The sequence below is a fragment of the Lathamus discolor genome, chromosome Z (genome assembly GCF_037157495.1).
Source record: "Lathamus discolor isolate bLatDis1 chromosome Z, bLatDis1.hap1, whole genome shotgun sequence".
NCBI classification, from domain to species: Eukaryota; Metazoa; Chordata; class Aves; order Psittaciformes; family Psittacidae; genus Lathamus; species Lathamus discolor.
The window spans coordinates 55,456,422-55,469,730 of record NC_088909.1 but is presented as its reverse complement, the minus strand read 5'-3'; the positions used below and the strand labels follow the sequence as shown (position 1 = coordinate 55,469,730).

At 47.2% G+C, this 13,309-nt stretch overlaps 1 protein-coding gene across 3 annotated transcripts; it reads right to left on the bottom strand.

The window, feature by feature from the left end:
* Positions 1-4,964: 4,964 nt before the first annotated feature.
* On the bottom strand, positions 4,965-12,904 carry LOC136005266 (thioredoxin). Of its 3 annotated transcripts, XM_065662615.1 has the most exons (5): positions 12,348-12,535; positions 7,799-7,903; positions 7,286-7,345; positions 6,408-6,473; positions 4,965-5,183 (listed from the first exon to the last, which is right to left on the bottom strand). In XM_065662615.1, the coding sequence occupies exons 1-5, from the start codon at positions 12,369-12,371 to the stop codon at positions 5,121-5,123; spliced, it is 318 nt and encodes a 105-aa protein (XP_065518687.1). In that variant the 5' UTR covers positions 12,372-12,535; the 3' UTR covers positions 4,965-5,120. The 3 variants fall into 3 exon arrangements, 1 of the variants encoding a protein (XP_065518687.1); XR_010608733.1 differs by lacking the exons at positions 4,965-5,183; positions 6,408-6,473; positions 7,286-7,345 and adding an exon at positions 9,268-9,393 and having other exon boundaries at positions 7,818-7,903; positions 12,348-12,904; XR_010608734.1 differs by lacking the exons at positions 4,965-5,183; positions 6,408-6,473; positions 7,286-7,345; positions 7,799-7,903 and adding exons at positions 7,915-8,308; positions 9,268-9,393 and having other exon boundaries at positions 12,348-12,904.
* Between the last annotated feature and the right edge of the window lie 405 nt (positions 12,905-13,309).

Below are 13,309 nucleotides of genomic sequence, written 5' to 3'. Positions count from 1 at the left end.
CCAGAGAGAAGAGCGTTTCCAGAGCCGGTGTGTGTATAACGCATGTATGTCCAGTCACTGCCACCTTGTGGAGATTAGCAGACGTGTGTGACAGCTGCAGGTAGAGATAAAGCTTCAGGCAGCTCCCATGCATCCTTCACCTTCTCTGACTACCAATCTGGACCAACCCAGCTTTCCCCCTCCAGCGGAGGAAAAAATGCATTTCATATGGGTGTGTTTCTCTGACATCTCCACAAGACTGTTTCAAGTTCCTCAAACTCATCTGGTTGATCCTTACTAAAGCTGGAGGCATCTGGCTGGCTATGCTTCTCACCTGCATGAAATCTCCACCGAAAATAAGGATCCACAATATGGTTCAACTTCTACTCAGCTAAACTGATTACAGCACCCACTGCCTCCCCAGAGCTCCTTATCAGACTCTTGTTCCTGCTATAGTTTTGTGTTTGGTTTTCTGAGGAAGATCTACAAGATAAAGGTTGCAGCAGTTGGTGTAGAGTTGGTATACAGTTACTGCTTCAGATGAAGAGCAGACTCCATGCCATGGACATGCTGCTGCTAAGCCTGAGGCCTTCTCAGTCCCATATTGCCTGTTGTCAGCATATCAGTGTCTTAGGTTTACATGGAAAGCTTTAGGGGTGAAGCAAGTGGGGAAGGGGGATGCCAGGGTGGCTACCATGAGAAGACACCAAAAGCTGCCACTACATGAGAGCCAGTGACAGCCAGCTCCAAAAGGTACCTGCTGCAGGCCGGAGCTGAGCCCTCTATGAGAAGATACTTGATGAAGGGTGAAAAAGCACCATGCCCCAGCAGCAGGGAGAGGCGAACAAGAGTACATGAGGAAAAGCCACCATGCAGGCAGCAAGGTCAGTGCAGGAGGTGACGAGGTGTTCCAGGCACCAGAGCAGAGATTTTCCCCTGCAGCGTGTGGTGCAGACCATGGGAGGCAGCTGTGCTCCTGCAGCCCATGGTGCAGGTATTTACCTGCAACACCGGGAGGACCCCATACTAGAGCAAGGGGGAATATGCAGCTTATGGACAACCCACAGAAGAACTGGCTCCTGGCAGGGCTTCTGGCCTGTGGAGAGGAGCCTATACTGGAGCAGGTTGCTGGCAGCATCCGTGGTCCATGGAGCACCCATACTGAAACAATTAATTCCCAAAGGACTGTATCCTATAGACCCCACACTGGAACATGGGGGAAAAGCATGAGGAAGAAGGAGCAGCAGAGGTGACATGTTAAGAACTAATCAAAGCCCCCATTCCCCTGCACTGCTCAGGGGTGGGACAGTGGGAGAGCCAGGAGTGAAACAGCCTGGGAAGAAGGGAGAAACAGGGGAAGGTGGTTGTAGATCTGTTCTTATTTCTTACTGCAACTAAACAGACTAGGATAGCAAGTTAATTTCCCTAAGACAAGCCTGTTTTGCCTGTGACTGTAATTGCCAAGTGATCTCCCTGTCCTTACCTCAAGCCACAAGCTTTTCTGTCATTATCTCCTCCTGTCCTGCTGCGGAGGAGGGGGGTAGTAAGAGGGGCTTGTCAGTTAAACAAGCTTAGCCCAACAGTCAGTCTCTCCCACCCCTCTCCAGGGGCCAGGGATCAGCACTGGAGTTCAGCCAGCAAGGATTTCACCAGTATATTTCTCGAGCCAATGCTCTGAGTGGCTGAAAGCTGTACATCACAGAGCCCAAGGGAGCTGCTGTATCACCGTTTGTGGGCACTGGTAAAACAATGGCTGTTTTGTTTTGGTTTTTTTTTTGTCCCTGCTAGATCCAGCTAGTTCTGACAAATAAAGAGTAAGTATCTAAACATTAAAATAATTGAATACTCTCACTGGAATCATTCAAGGGCAGAAGCCAAGTCTAACTTCATTCAGGTTAAGGGCAGAATGAAAAGCAGATGATTAACTGGAGTTAGACTACTGCTCCAAGAGATGTGGAAGAGATGTGCAGGTGCTTAACAGACTCCTTCCCCAAGTGCATGATGGCAGTTTCAGAACACATGGATGAGTTGGTGCCACTGTTTCACTGCAATCCAATCAGACATAGTTCTCTTGTCCACTCTCTGTGACCCCTTGCCCATCCCTTTCATGAGTTAGTCCACTCATTTAGCCTAGTTATTTGAGCCAATATTTGTTCCAATTGCTGTACACAAGGAAGTACTTCTCTTCCTGTTGGGCAGCCCACTGTAAGAAAGTGAGCTAGGCAACAGGCCTGCAGACAAAACCATCTTGCTGTACTGGTTTGACAGCAAGGCACAGGTCCCAGCCATTTCATAGCCAAATGAGACTGCAGTCATTGCCTCAGGGGAGAACTTCTTTCTGAAGCCCTAACTCACAGGAGAAACCTTTATATGTTTTCTTCTCTGCCATGGAGCTCAGGTTCCTTCCAAACATTCGAGTGAGTTTGCCATCTACCACTTCCCTCTCAAAAGCATCTTTTCAGGTCACTGGATCAAAGCAGTTGGTTCTGTTCATGAAAGCAGCACACCACAGAATTCAATGAAACCATGACTGCTGCGCTGTCTGGCACACAGTAATACCTGTCTTACCCTTGACATGAAAAACCAGCAGAACACCACACCTGCTGAGCTCTCCAGGGTGTTACTTAACACCCATGTGGCAGGGCAGATGGCCCAAGTTCTTAGCAAGGCTACTTGTACCCATCCCAGTTAGGACAAAACTTATTTGCTGTATCTTAGCTTTAACAATGCCTGAAGGACCAGATTCTTGCCTGCTGGGGTGCAGTGCTGCTCCCATCCTGAATGGGCCTTCTCTTCCCAGCTGGTGCACTGTTGCCATAGGGATGGAGCCCTATCACAGCTCAGCTACATGCAACCATTAGGCTTTTCATACCATCACCCATCATGACAAGAACCAACTTCTAACAAATTCCTATGTATCTATGCATTTGAAGAGAATACGCTTGCTGGCTCCTGCAAAGGGAAAGTTGTCCCAGCACACAGATCCTCACTGCACACGCCTTGAAGAGCCAAGCCTTAAAGAATGTCTCCTTTTACATAAAGCTACGCAAGTTATTTTCCTCGCACTGTGCCTACATGACAGTGCTCAGAGCAGGAATATACTGCAGCACAGGAACCTGAAGACCTGCTGCACTTCCAAGAACTGCTTTGTACCCCTGGTTTCAGCACAAGTTACTCCAGCCTTTTCCATCTTTCCCAATTGTCTTGAATTTCCAGTAACTTGTCACCTGGATCTCTCAAGGTGACTGCAGTGGCATCTAATTAAGGCAGTAACAAACAACACATGACCAGCATTTCCCATTAACTGCACTCTTGCCCTGGGGCAATAGGCAGCAGCAACCTCATGTGGCCTCACATCAGCAAACACTATGTGCTGCAGCACATCTCAGTGGCTTTCTCATTTCTTAAGGAACAAGCTGGCTATCAGGGGCTCCTACCAAACTTCACCTGGACTTCCTAACAGGGATTTTTTAAGCCTTCCTTGCTCCCAGCTACTGCTCAGGACTGAGTAGGCCACACAAGAAGTACTTTCAGGAGCAATTTGCTTGTTTCCAGATGGTACGATGCTAATGACACGTTCTTGCTCCAGCTTCATTTCATTCTCTCTCCAACATCCCATCCACAGCACCACTTGGGCCAGTGGTTTCTCACTTACCTGTGCAAACAGTCTTTCACCTCTCAGTCTACACACTACTGCTGCACTTCTCTTAGTCAAATAGCTGGAGCTGCACAGAAAACATTTTGCACGTCCTTCTCATTGCATAATCACAACCTAGAGCTTACATCCAAGCAGATCTTTGATGGCTCATCCTCAGCTAAAGGGTGCGGTCACTGCTTGGACTAGAAAGATCTTGTTTCAAATAGGGAACATGTGCAGCAAGCTGCTGAAGGCCCTCAGTCCTGAAGAGCTGGGAAATTCATGCATGCTTGTGAAATGAGTGTAAGGCTGAGTCACACACAAGCTCCCTACCAGAAAGAGCCTCACTCATGCCTGCTTGCCTGTATACATAGCAGAAGTCTTGCTTTTTCATCAGTGATACTCCATGAGCAGCACAGCTCACCTAGCTGTGTCGTTAGCAGCTTTAGCTAACCTACACAGCCCTACAGCTAGCTACAGCCCTGCCTGCTTATTGACTGAATTCTTATCCAGGACAACACCCAAGCCAGCAAGAAAGCCATCCTGATCTCGTGTAAAAGCACAGCAGTTCTCCTTGGTAACACTGGGAAGAGTAGTTGAATGCATGCAGAGGCTGGCAGGTCAGCAATAATTCATGTAAACAACCTGACGCAGGTTTGAAGAGTCCAGTTTACTGTCCAGCACAAAGAAGCATTCACTGTCTTCTAAGAATGCAATAATGCAGTCAGATGAGAGTGACAATATATAAATTCACGTTATCTTGGGGTTAAGACACTACAAGTTTTACCTGTTCACAGTCATTTGTTCCAGACTATTACCTAGAAACAAAACAGTCCAACTCAGACACTTTGCTACTAACACAACCAGAAGGTACAACAACAAAGCAAAAAGGCAGCAGCTCCAAGTCCCACCTTACACTTCCATGGTAGGACTGGCATTATGGCATGATAAGCCAAGTCTTAGCTTTGAGTCTAAAATGAAGCTTGACAAATTATAAAAGAATTTTTAGCTAAAAAGAGGCAATGAAAGAAAGAAGCTATCCCACCCAGTGACCACCTTCTTTTCTGCTACTCCTAAACTCCCCTTTGTATGCAAGCTGGACTGTCACTCTTTGGATTACAGCCTGGTAACTATCACCTGAGAAAGGTGGCAGCAGACTTCTCATAAAGCAATGTCACTGCTGTCTCACACAATGCAATTTTCCACCCCCAGCAATAAAAATTGATCAGGTTGTGTTTGACAAGTGTTTGTACTCAGACAGTACTTCTTTTACACAGCAAAACCCAAGACCTTGATGACAAAATGAAACTCCTTACATTTTCTTTTAAGGACAGGCAGTATCCAAAAGTGATGAATTTACACTTTATTGTACTCATTCACATAGATCAAGAGGACAGTTTTCACCACTTAATCTAGCTAGCTTGCTTTATTTTTTTTAAGTAGAAAAGTTACAGGCTATAATTTAGCCGAAGCAGTCATGCTTCAAAGTCTCCATGGTTGGAGTTCAGGCTAGGCTTTTAATGGTCTCTTCCAGCTTCTCTTTATTGGCCCCAGAAAACTCTTGCACCTGTAAAAAGAGATTGAATTTTAGAGCTTTTGCATTCAATGCTTCATAATATTAGATGCACAGCATCTGGACACAAACACATCTACTGAACTCTGCTACAAGTGAAGTTTTTCATCCCCAAAACCCTTAACAAGAACCGCTTCCAGACTGCTACTGCTGCAGCAGTTATCTACATGTAAAACTATGTCGAAAACAGTTGATCCTGAACCAATGTTGTGTAAGACCTGAGTACAGGCTTGAAGAGACCAGAGGTCCCTACACAACAGAGGTAGCTCAACGTTACCTTGGACTGCTCAGGACTCTTACCAATCAAATTCTGGAAGGATTGCTCCAAATGACCTGGCCCTGAGCCTGGCTTATCCTGTGAAATTTGTGCTTGTTGCAATTTACACAGAAAGACAAAGGCAACATTTACATCTCAAACAACAGTGCTGTCTTCCAGTTCCTACTGCAGTGCAAGGCTCAGAGCAGACTGCACTACAGGTCATGAAACTGCTTGCTTGGTACTTACGTACTGAGAGAACTACCAAGGTCACCCAAAACAAAAAGCCATACAGCAGGGTTGCATACACCACCTACACCCTGGCACATCATGAACACAATTCTCCCAATTGCATTAAGAAGCTATGGGAGTTTACCCTGAGAAAATTGTCAAATGTTCATTATTAGTCATGACTTGGCCCCATACCGAATTCAACTGAAGGTCACTTTGCACCTGACACTCACTTTATAAGGTGCAATTCCACTGCCTTCAGCCATGAAACCTCAATCCAGGCAGTGCTTTACTTTAGCAAAGCCTACCTTCAGCTTGTTTGGCAAACAAAGTCTGAGACAACACACTTTGTCTGAACTAGAGAATTGCTGAGCTGAGAGGCATTCACAGCAAGGTTTTACCAAGATGGTAAAAAACAGGGTGCTAGGCAGGCAAACTAGCAGTCTTAACCCAGACATCTAACCCCATTAATCTCTCATGGTACTCTGTAAGACTGGCCTGTAACACTAATTGAGTTCACTACCAGTTAACAATAGGGTTTGCTTCATCAGTTAACTGCTGGTCCTGCTACATTTGCTGCAGCACCAAGATGAACTTGCTCATTCTGAGAGGCCATGCCAGTGGTGCCCCAGAAACGTTATCAAGACAAAGCAGGCTAAGCGGTCTCACATTTCCAACCATTTTTCAAACATTTAGATTGCCTGCTCCAGTTGCTAAAAAGCAGAGCCTACCTTTTTCCCGTTCTTGTAGAACTGGAATGTTGGCATGCACTTCACATCACAGTGTGCAGCAACATCCTGGAAGAGACAGAATACAATCTTCAGCTGTACACATCTGAAGGATGATAAATTTAGACCCCACTACCTGCCTTTTGTTTAGGTGACAGAGCAAAGCCATTACCACTCAAAATGAAGCAAAAGCACCTCTGGTGGTCCATAACTAGCAAAGAATGCAGCGTTAACATCTCCCTGAAGTAAGCCTGAAGGACCCCCTTTCAGCATTTAATTCATGCTATAGCAGAAACACATTTACTGTACTTGCACCCTGTGTTTTGATTAAGAGGTCTTTTTTTCCAAACAGATACGACTATTTGTAAGGCTCAAGAGCATTACAGAAACTCTTGTGTTTCAATCCGACATTCTTTAAGTACCAGTTTGACACTGCTGGAGCTGCTATACAGCAGTCATTTTACTGCACTTAAGACACGAAAGAGGCAAGTGTCAAGAGCAGTGGAGAGACCAGACAGATCCCCAGACAATTCTGAGCCATTAGCATCAGGGGAGATTGCATCAAAGCAGCTTAAGGCCTTAGACTAACCCTCCCAAAGTAGAGGGTCACTGTTCCCAAGTTACCCAAAACAACTTCAACTGTGAAGACAACCAAGACAGTTTGTTCTGTTCAGGTGTCCTCTAACAAAAAAAAAAAAAAAAAAAAAAGCCATTTTCAGTGTAAGTGCTAAACCCCTAACCTCTGCTTCGCAAGGTTGAGGTAATCTCATTTTGTTTCAGTATTTGCAATGGCATTTTTAAATAAGACATCTTCATTGTCATTCCTGTGGAACTCATTAGCTAATCCCCGCCCCCGCCTCCAGGATCACCCCAAACCATACCTGGGCATCATCCACATCAATTTCAATGAACACCACATCACCATACTTCTCACACAAACTCTAGAACAAAATAAGAAACCATGCAGTTACAATGTTCCAGGAAAGCTTTTTCTAAGAGACATCCATATCAATTGTAAGGCTGGTGCTGGCACCATTGCCACCTAAGTACAAGGGGAGGGACTGTCGTAACTGTGTACAGATGGATAACCACTGTTCCACTCTATATCTCACCTCTTGAGACAATGGAACTGTTAGGCCCCTATAGACCCAAGATGCATGTAAGCATTAGCACAGCAGAACTTAAACCATGTCTGAGCTCCCAGCTATATAAAAAGGTGGTATATTTAACTTGATAGTTTCAAAGGAGATAGTTCTGTAACTTCTCCCTCTTCCAGAAAAGGCTGGAAATCACATGTAGCCAAAGGAAGTTTCTCCCATGTTACTGTTAAACAGCACAAAAAACATGCTGTATACTTTAATGCAGTTGCCAATAAAAACAAAAAGGCTACTTACATGGAAAAAGGGCTTGATCATTTTGCATGGTCCACACCATGTGGCAGAGAAGTCAACAACTATCAGCTTCTCACCAGCAGACTGCAATTCTGCCTCAAATTCAGACTGTAAAAGAACAAAAGAATTGAAAACATTAATGATTTCCCTCTTCCTTTCTGAAATGACTTAGACTAATCCCAAAGCTAGCCTGATACCAGCCTTAACACACTAACCATTTTGGTAGCTCTTTAAACACATCATGTAAGTGCTTCAGTATTAATTGTTTTCACTGCTGCTAGCATCAGCTAGTGTCTTACAACTCTTCAATTAGAAAGAGATCATAATGCTCAGCTACCCCAACTCACTGAACTGTGGAAACAAAAGCTAGATACTCATCTAGCCTACAAACCTCAACTCTGGAAGCTCTGTTTAGGGTTACCTCTGAATGTGATCCTTATGGTTTTTAATAATAGGTTTCTCATTTCTGTCTTGGCAGGAAGATTTCCATTTTCTTCCGGGACAGACTTCCCTCTGCAGAATTTTAAAAGAACAATCCTTTTTCCACACTCCTCCAGTCTGATGCCTTTTCCAATCAATGGCAACATCAAAACGATGTTGTGTGATTTACTCTACAGCTCGTTTTCTAGAGCAACCTGGGATTTTATTTTATTTTTTTTTTCACTTATTTGGCCAAGTGAACTCACATGTAACATCACTAGCCAAAGCAAAGCTTCATATACAGACCACTCAAATAACACCCGAGGATTATTTAGAGCTTTGAGTCTGTTTGTTGCACTTAGTGACACCAACCATTTTTGGACAACATTCTTTGGAATTTAGCGGTCCTTCTGTGCTGTTGGCTGTGTTTTCTGGTCAAAAAGTGAATGCTTTAGCAGAACTGAAAGCCATTAAAAGCAATAAATACTTGCATGCTAGCAGTAGCGAAACAAGTATCTCAGGCAGAAGCAGAAAATGCTAAATAGCTACTTTCTGACAGTGTCTTTTCCAAAGCCAGTGCAAGCGACTTCAACATTCCTCAAGTTTGCTCTCACGGCAATGCAAGCTTCAGGAGAGCTGCTAACATAAACTTCATTTCAGATTATGCATATAAAAGACAGCTGTTTTAACTCTCCCCTACTTGACAAACCAGAGCATTAGAGCTCTGTCAGCAACAGCTACCCAACAGTAGTGCAGTTACTGCCACATTGTACTCAGTGGTTGGTTCTGCAGTGCAGCAGTTAAATAATGTCAGCTTCTGTAATCAGCCACAGTAAATTGATACTTTATTCTAGCAAGCTATTCTCCCCCCCACCCCGCCCCGTTAAAGAATGACGTGCAGGTGAGTAGCCAAGAATGTACACAGTCAAACTGGTCACAAGCACATTTAACAAGCAATCAGAAGGTCCTGCACCAGCATTCTTATGTATGAATAACCTACATAACAGTCTTCATAACTTCCTGCAACTTCAAATACACCTGGCATTACATGCCTGTTAATAAAGCATTTTCCTTCCCAATGTAGTTATCTTCACAAGTTCATTTGAGTTCTTCCATCCTTGCGTATTGGATATTCAGTCTACTCTGCTGTAACATCAGTAGCTAACGCTCCGCCTACTCTGAAAGAGATGGCAACAGTAAACTTCCCTGTCCCTCCACACTGCCCCACTCCTGTATTGACATGGTATGTATTCCCACACCCCAGCCCCAGAAGTGCCCCATTCCCACCAACAAAGCTCTCTCTACACAGCAATCCATGCTAGCTCCCTGAGACTACTAAACAGAAGTTCCTCACTCAAGCCTCAGTCCTCCCCACCTTCAAATCCAACAGCTTGATTTTGGTATAGCTTCTCATACCTTTGCACTGCAACATTACCAGCTCTTCACTGTTTCCACTTCCTGCACCTGCCAGTTAGACCACCCTCTTCCTACCCTGAAGCCCTCCACCTGGCTTCATAATTACTGTACTCTGCAAAAGGAAGTCCAGCCCTGGGATGTGTTTTGTCATATGGCCACACACCTCAGGTTTGGTGTTGCACCGAGTAAGGGGAAGGTAGGAGGTCATGACTGGTTGGTCACAAGCCATACACCACTGGAGACCTGATGCTGACTACAATCAGGTGTTAGTTACGTTGTCAGTCACCTTTAGTACTGGCTAAAATGGCTGTGGGAGAGTGAAGAGATGGAGGTCCAAAGGTGCTTACTCTTGCAAATTAAAAATTATTTAACTAGTGAGAAGTCCTGAAAGTTTTCCCAGAGAACTTAATCTCCCTAAAGGAAAACAGTAGTGGGGGCAAACCAAGCTGCTTCACCCATGGGATTGGCCTCTACAGCTGTCTTTTATATCAGCTGTGAAGAAACAAGCTGTCATATAAAAATTAAGTCATCTTTGTTAAGTTAAGGGGAACCTCCCAAGACAAGACCATCTCATCACACCATTAGATGATCTTACAGCTTCAATAACCAATACTTTCTTCAGATAACACCTTAACGGGGAAGCATCTGACTAGTTATTTGGTTTTATCATTTTTGGTCTTTTTTTAAAGATATAACTACAACCCCCTGAGCCCATGTAAGACCTCTTTTTGCTAGTACTGACCTCCAGCAGAAAAGTACATGCTGCATTCAACAAATATGTTAGCAACAGGCCTCTGTTTCCAAGGGCCAAGTAAGAGAAAAGGCTCCTAGTAATGACAGTCTCCAGTGCAGCAGGGATTCCCAGCACCAGGTAATACCTCAAAATGAAGGCTACTGACCACAGACAGTGCTGACAGGAGTGGTTGGTTCTCAGCAGTAGACAAAATAGCTTTAATCAATCTGCTAGGTGGTGTGGACCTTAGTTGTAAATGTGATTTCCTACACATATCAAGGCACCCTTGAACTTGGATTAACCCAGCCATCAGCTGACTACCAATAGTTACTACATAATTTAATGGTGTTTTGGGTTTGTTTGATTTGGGTTTTTTTTTGTAACACAGAAGCTGCCATAAACAGATTGAAGGTTCAACTGCCCAAACTCCTTAGAAGACAGCCTTTCTTCTGCATCTGAAGCTGCTACTTTTCAGTATTTGCTTTGACTCAATTAATAAACAGCTTGAGTAAAGAGGAAAGCTCTGGCAACACCAGCTTTTTAACAGTTTAAATACCCCACTAGCTTCTGCTATAAAAGGCATTATGTCCCACAGTCAGACCCTGTTACATGAGTCACCCATCTCAAGATCACATAACTGAACCAACTGGAGTACTGCTCCTTCTGTTCACCGGCAGGGACTTGAAAGGGACCAGTAAAGCACTCTTAAAGAAGCTATTCTTCAGAAGCTAGTCAGTTTCTGAAGAGATGATAGGAAAGGGGCGATATCTAGCTAGCTGTCACATCCACATTACTTTACAAATGTCACTTACAATAGATACTTTCACAGGTAGTTGAAGGAGGAGTTTTCTATTTTGTTACAAGAGAAGAATACAAACTTGCTTTCCTGAAAAACCGAAGTAATCCAGAAATCCCAGATGCACTCTCCTTAAATATTCTGGGTGTTGCTAAACCTTGTTGTCAGCATGTCTGTTGAGTCCATGCTCTCCGTGGATAAGGAACAAAACCATGTTTTAAGTATGACAGACTATTAATCAATGCTCACAGCTGGGAGTGTAGCAGAAGCCTAGTTCTCTTAATGTTAGAGCAGGCTCTTCTGCCAAAGCCAAATTTAATAACTCCATTTTTAAGCTGTTCCAACCCGTAACAAAATCCTCAAACCTTACCCATAAATTTCACCCTTCTGTCCCTCCCTAAACAGGGAAGGGGGAGAAATACAAGCCAGGAGAATTATTTCAGGTCGGACTCACACCCTGTTCTATCTCCGGGTCCTCAGTAATGAGGTATCTTGTTTGCCTCAACTGCAAGGAGGTTTCTGCCTGCACAGGTACTTCAGCTGTGGTCACAAGTATTAGCATGCTCACGGGTCAGATAGCTGCCCCGTCCCTACACTGGCAGCATGCAATTAGGGACTTCTAAATTCGGGCACTACACTGCCCTGTTACCAGCTCGAGACATTTCCTTCAGATTTCAAAGGCCGATGAACAACAATCTGCCATAATACGGAATTGCGGCACCTCCCGCCTCATTCTGACCCTGGGAAGCCTCAAGTCTAAGCGAGTCCTCCTTGTCCTCCTTCCACCGTCCCCCTCCCCCCGCTGCAGCTCCGGAGGAGGCTCCTCCTGGCCGGGCAGCCGCGGCACCCAGACTACGCCCGCAGCGCACACCGGATCCCTCCCTCCCGCCGCCCGCTTTCGGAAGGCAAAGCCTCATGGAAGCCCACGGCAGCCACCTGCTCGGCCCGGCTTCCTCCGGCTGCCGCGGGCGCCAGCAGGCCCACCCGCTGCCCCCGTTCCCGCCGGGGAGGGGATGGTCACCTCGCAGCTCCCCCCATGCCCTTCACGGCGAGGGGCCGGCGGCCGCCGCGCTCCAGGCGGGGAGGAGGCACCGCCGCCGGCGGAGGAGGAGGCGGCCGCGGGCCGCCCCTTGCGCGGCGTGGCGGGAGGGTGGACCCAACGGCCGCCACGCGCCTGGCGGACTCACCAGGCTGCCCACGCTCTTCACCATGGCGGCGGCTCGACGTCGAGGAGGAGGGTCGGCGGACAGCTGGCGAGAAGGCACCCGAGAGCTTCGTCCCTGCGCTGGGGCTGCTCCGCTCGCCTCGGCCTGCGCCCGCAACACCACCTACAGCTGCCTCAGCAATATCCCGCCGGCGCTCCCGCGGCGCCCCCTTATATGCCCGTGGCCGCGCCGTCCTGCGCATGCGCGGAGGCCGCGTCTCTTCCCCGCTCCCTCCTCTCGCGGCTTCCCCCCCCCGCCCCGTCCCGCACTCCGCCCCACGGAGCGGCTCTCGGGCTCCCCAGGGCGCGGGTGACGTCACCGCGCGGGATGCGCGCTCGCTGAGCCCGCCGCGCAGCGCCGTCATGTCGTGTCGTGTCGTGTCGTGTCGTGTCGGGCCCTGTCGGGCCGGGCCTGGTCGGGCGGCACCGGGGCTTTGTCGGCAGCGGCGGTGGTCCGAACCCCGCCGGCCCGGCGGAGCTCCGGGGCGGTTACGTGGCAGGGCAGGGCAGGGCGAGCGGTGCCATCCCTGCGGGTCCCCCGGGGGAGCGACGGCAGGGGAGGGGAGAAGGGAAAGGGCGGGGACGGAGGAAAAAGTGCTGTGTAACGATGAGCAGGAAGTGTTGCGGCGGCGGCGGCGCGCACGGCTCCCTCCTCCCACCGCGCTCTGCCGGTTCTCGGACGCGGCGCCCCGTTCGCGTTACGGGAAGGAGGAGGGCTGTGGCGGGGGTAGGACGGCCGCTGCGGCGCTGTAAGGCAGGAAAGGAGCGAATAGGGGGAAGATATTTCCTTACTCTTTTAAAACCTTTTGTCCTCTGCTTTTTATCCCAGCACCAAAGCACAGAGCTGCGCTTGTCCTCTGGGTTGCAGGCTTCCTGCAGCACTGACATGAGTGGTGCTCCTTTCGTGGTAAACAGTAAAATCAATACGGATGACGAGAGACACTG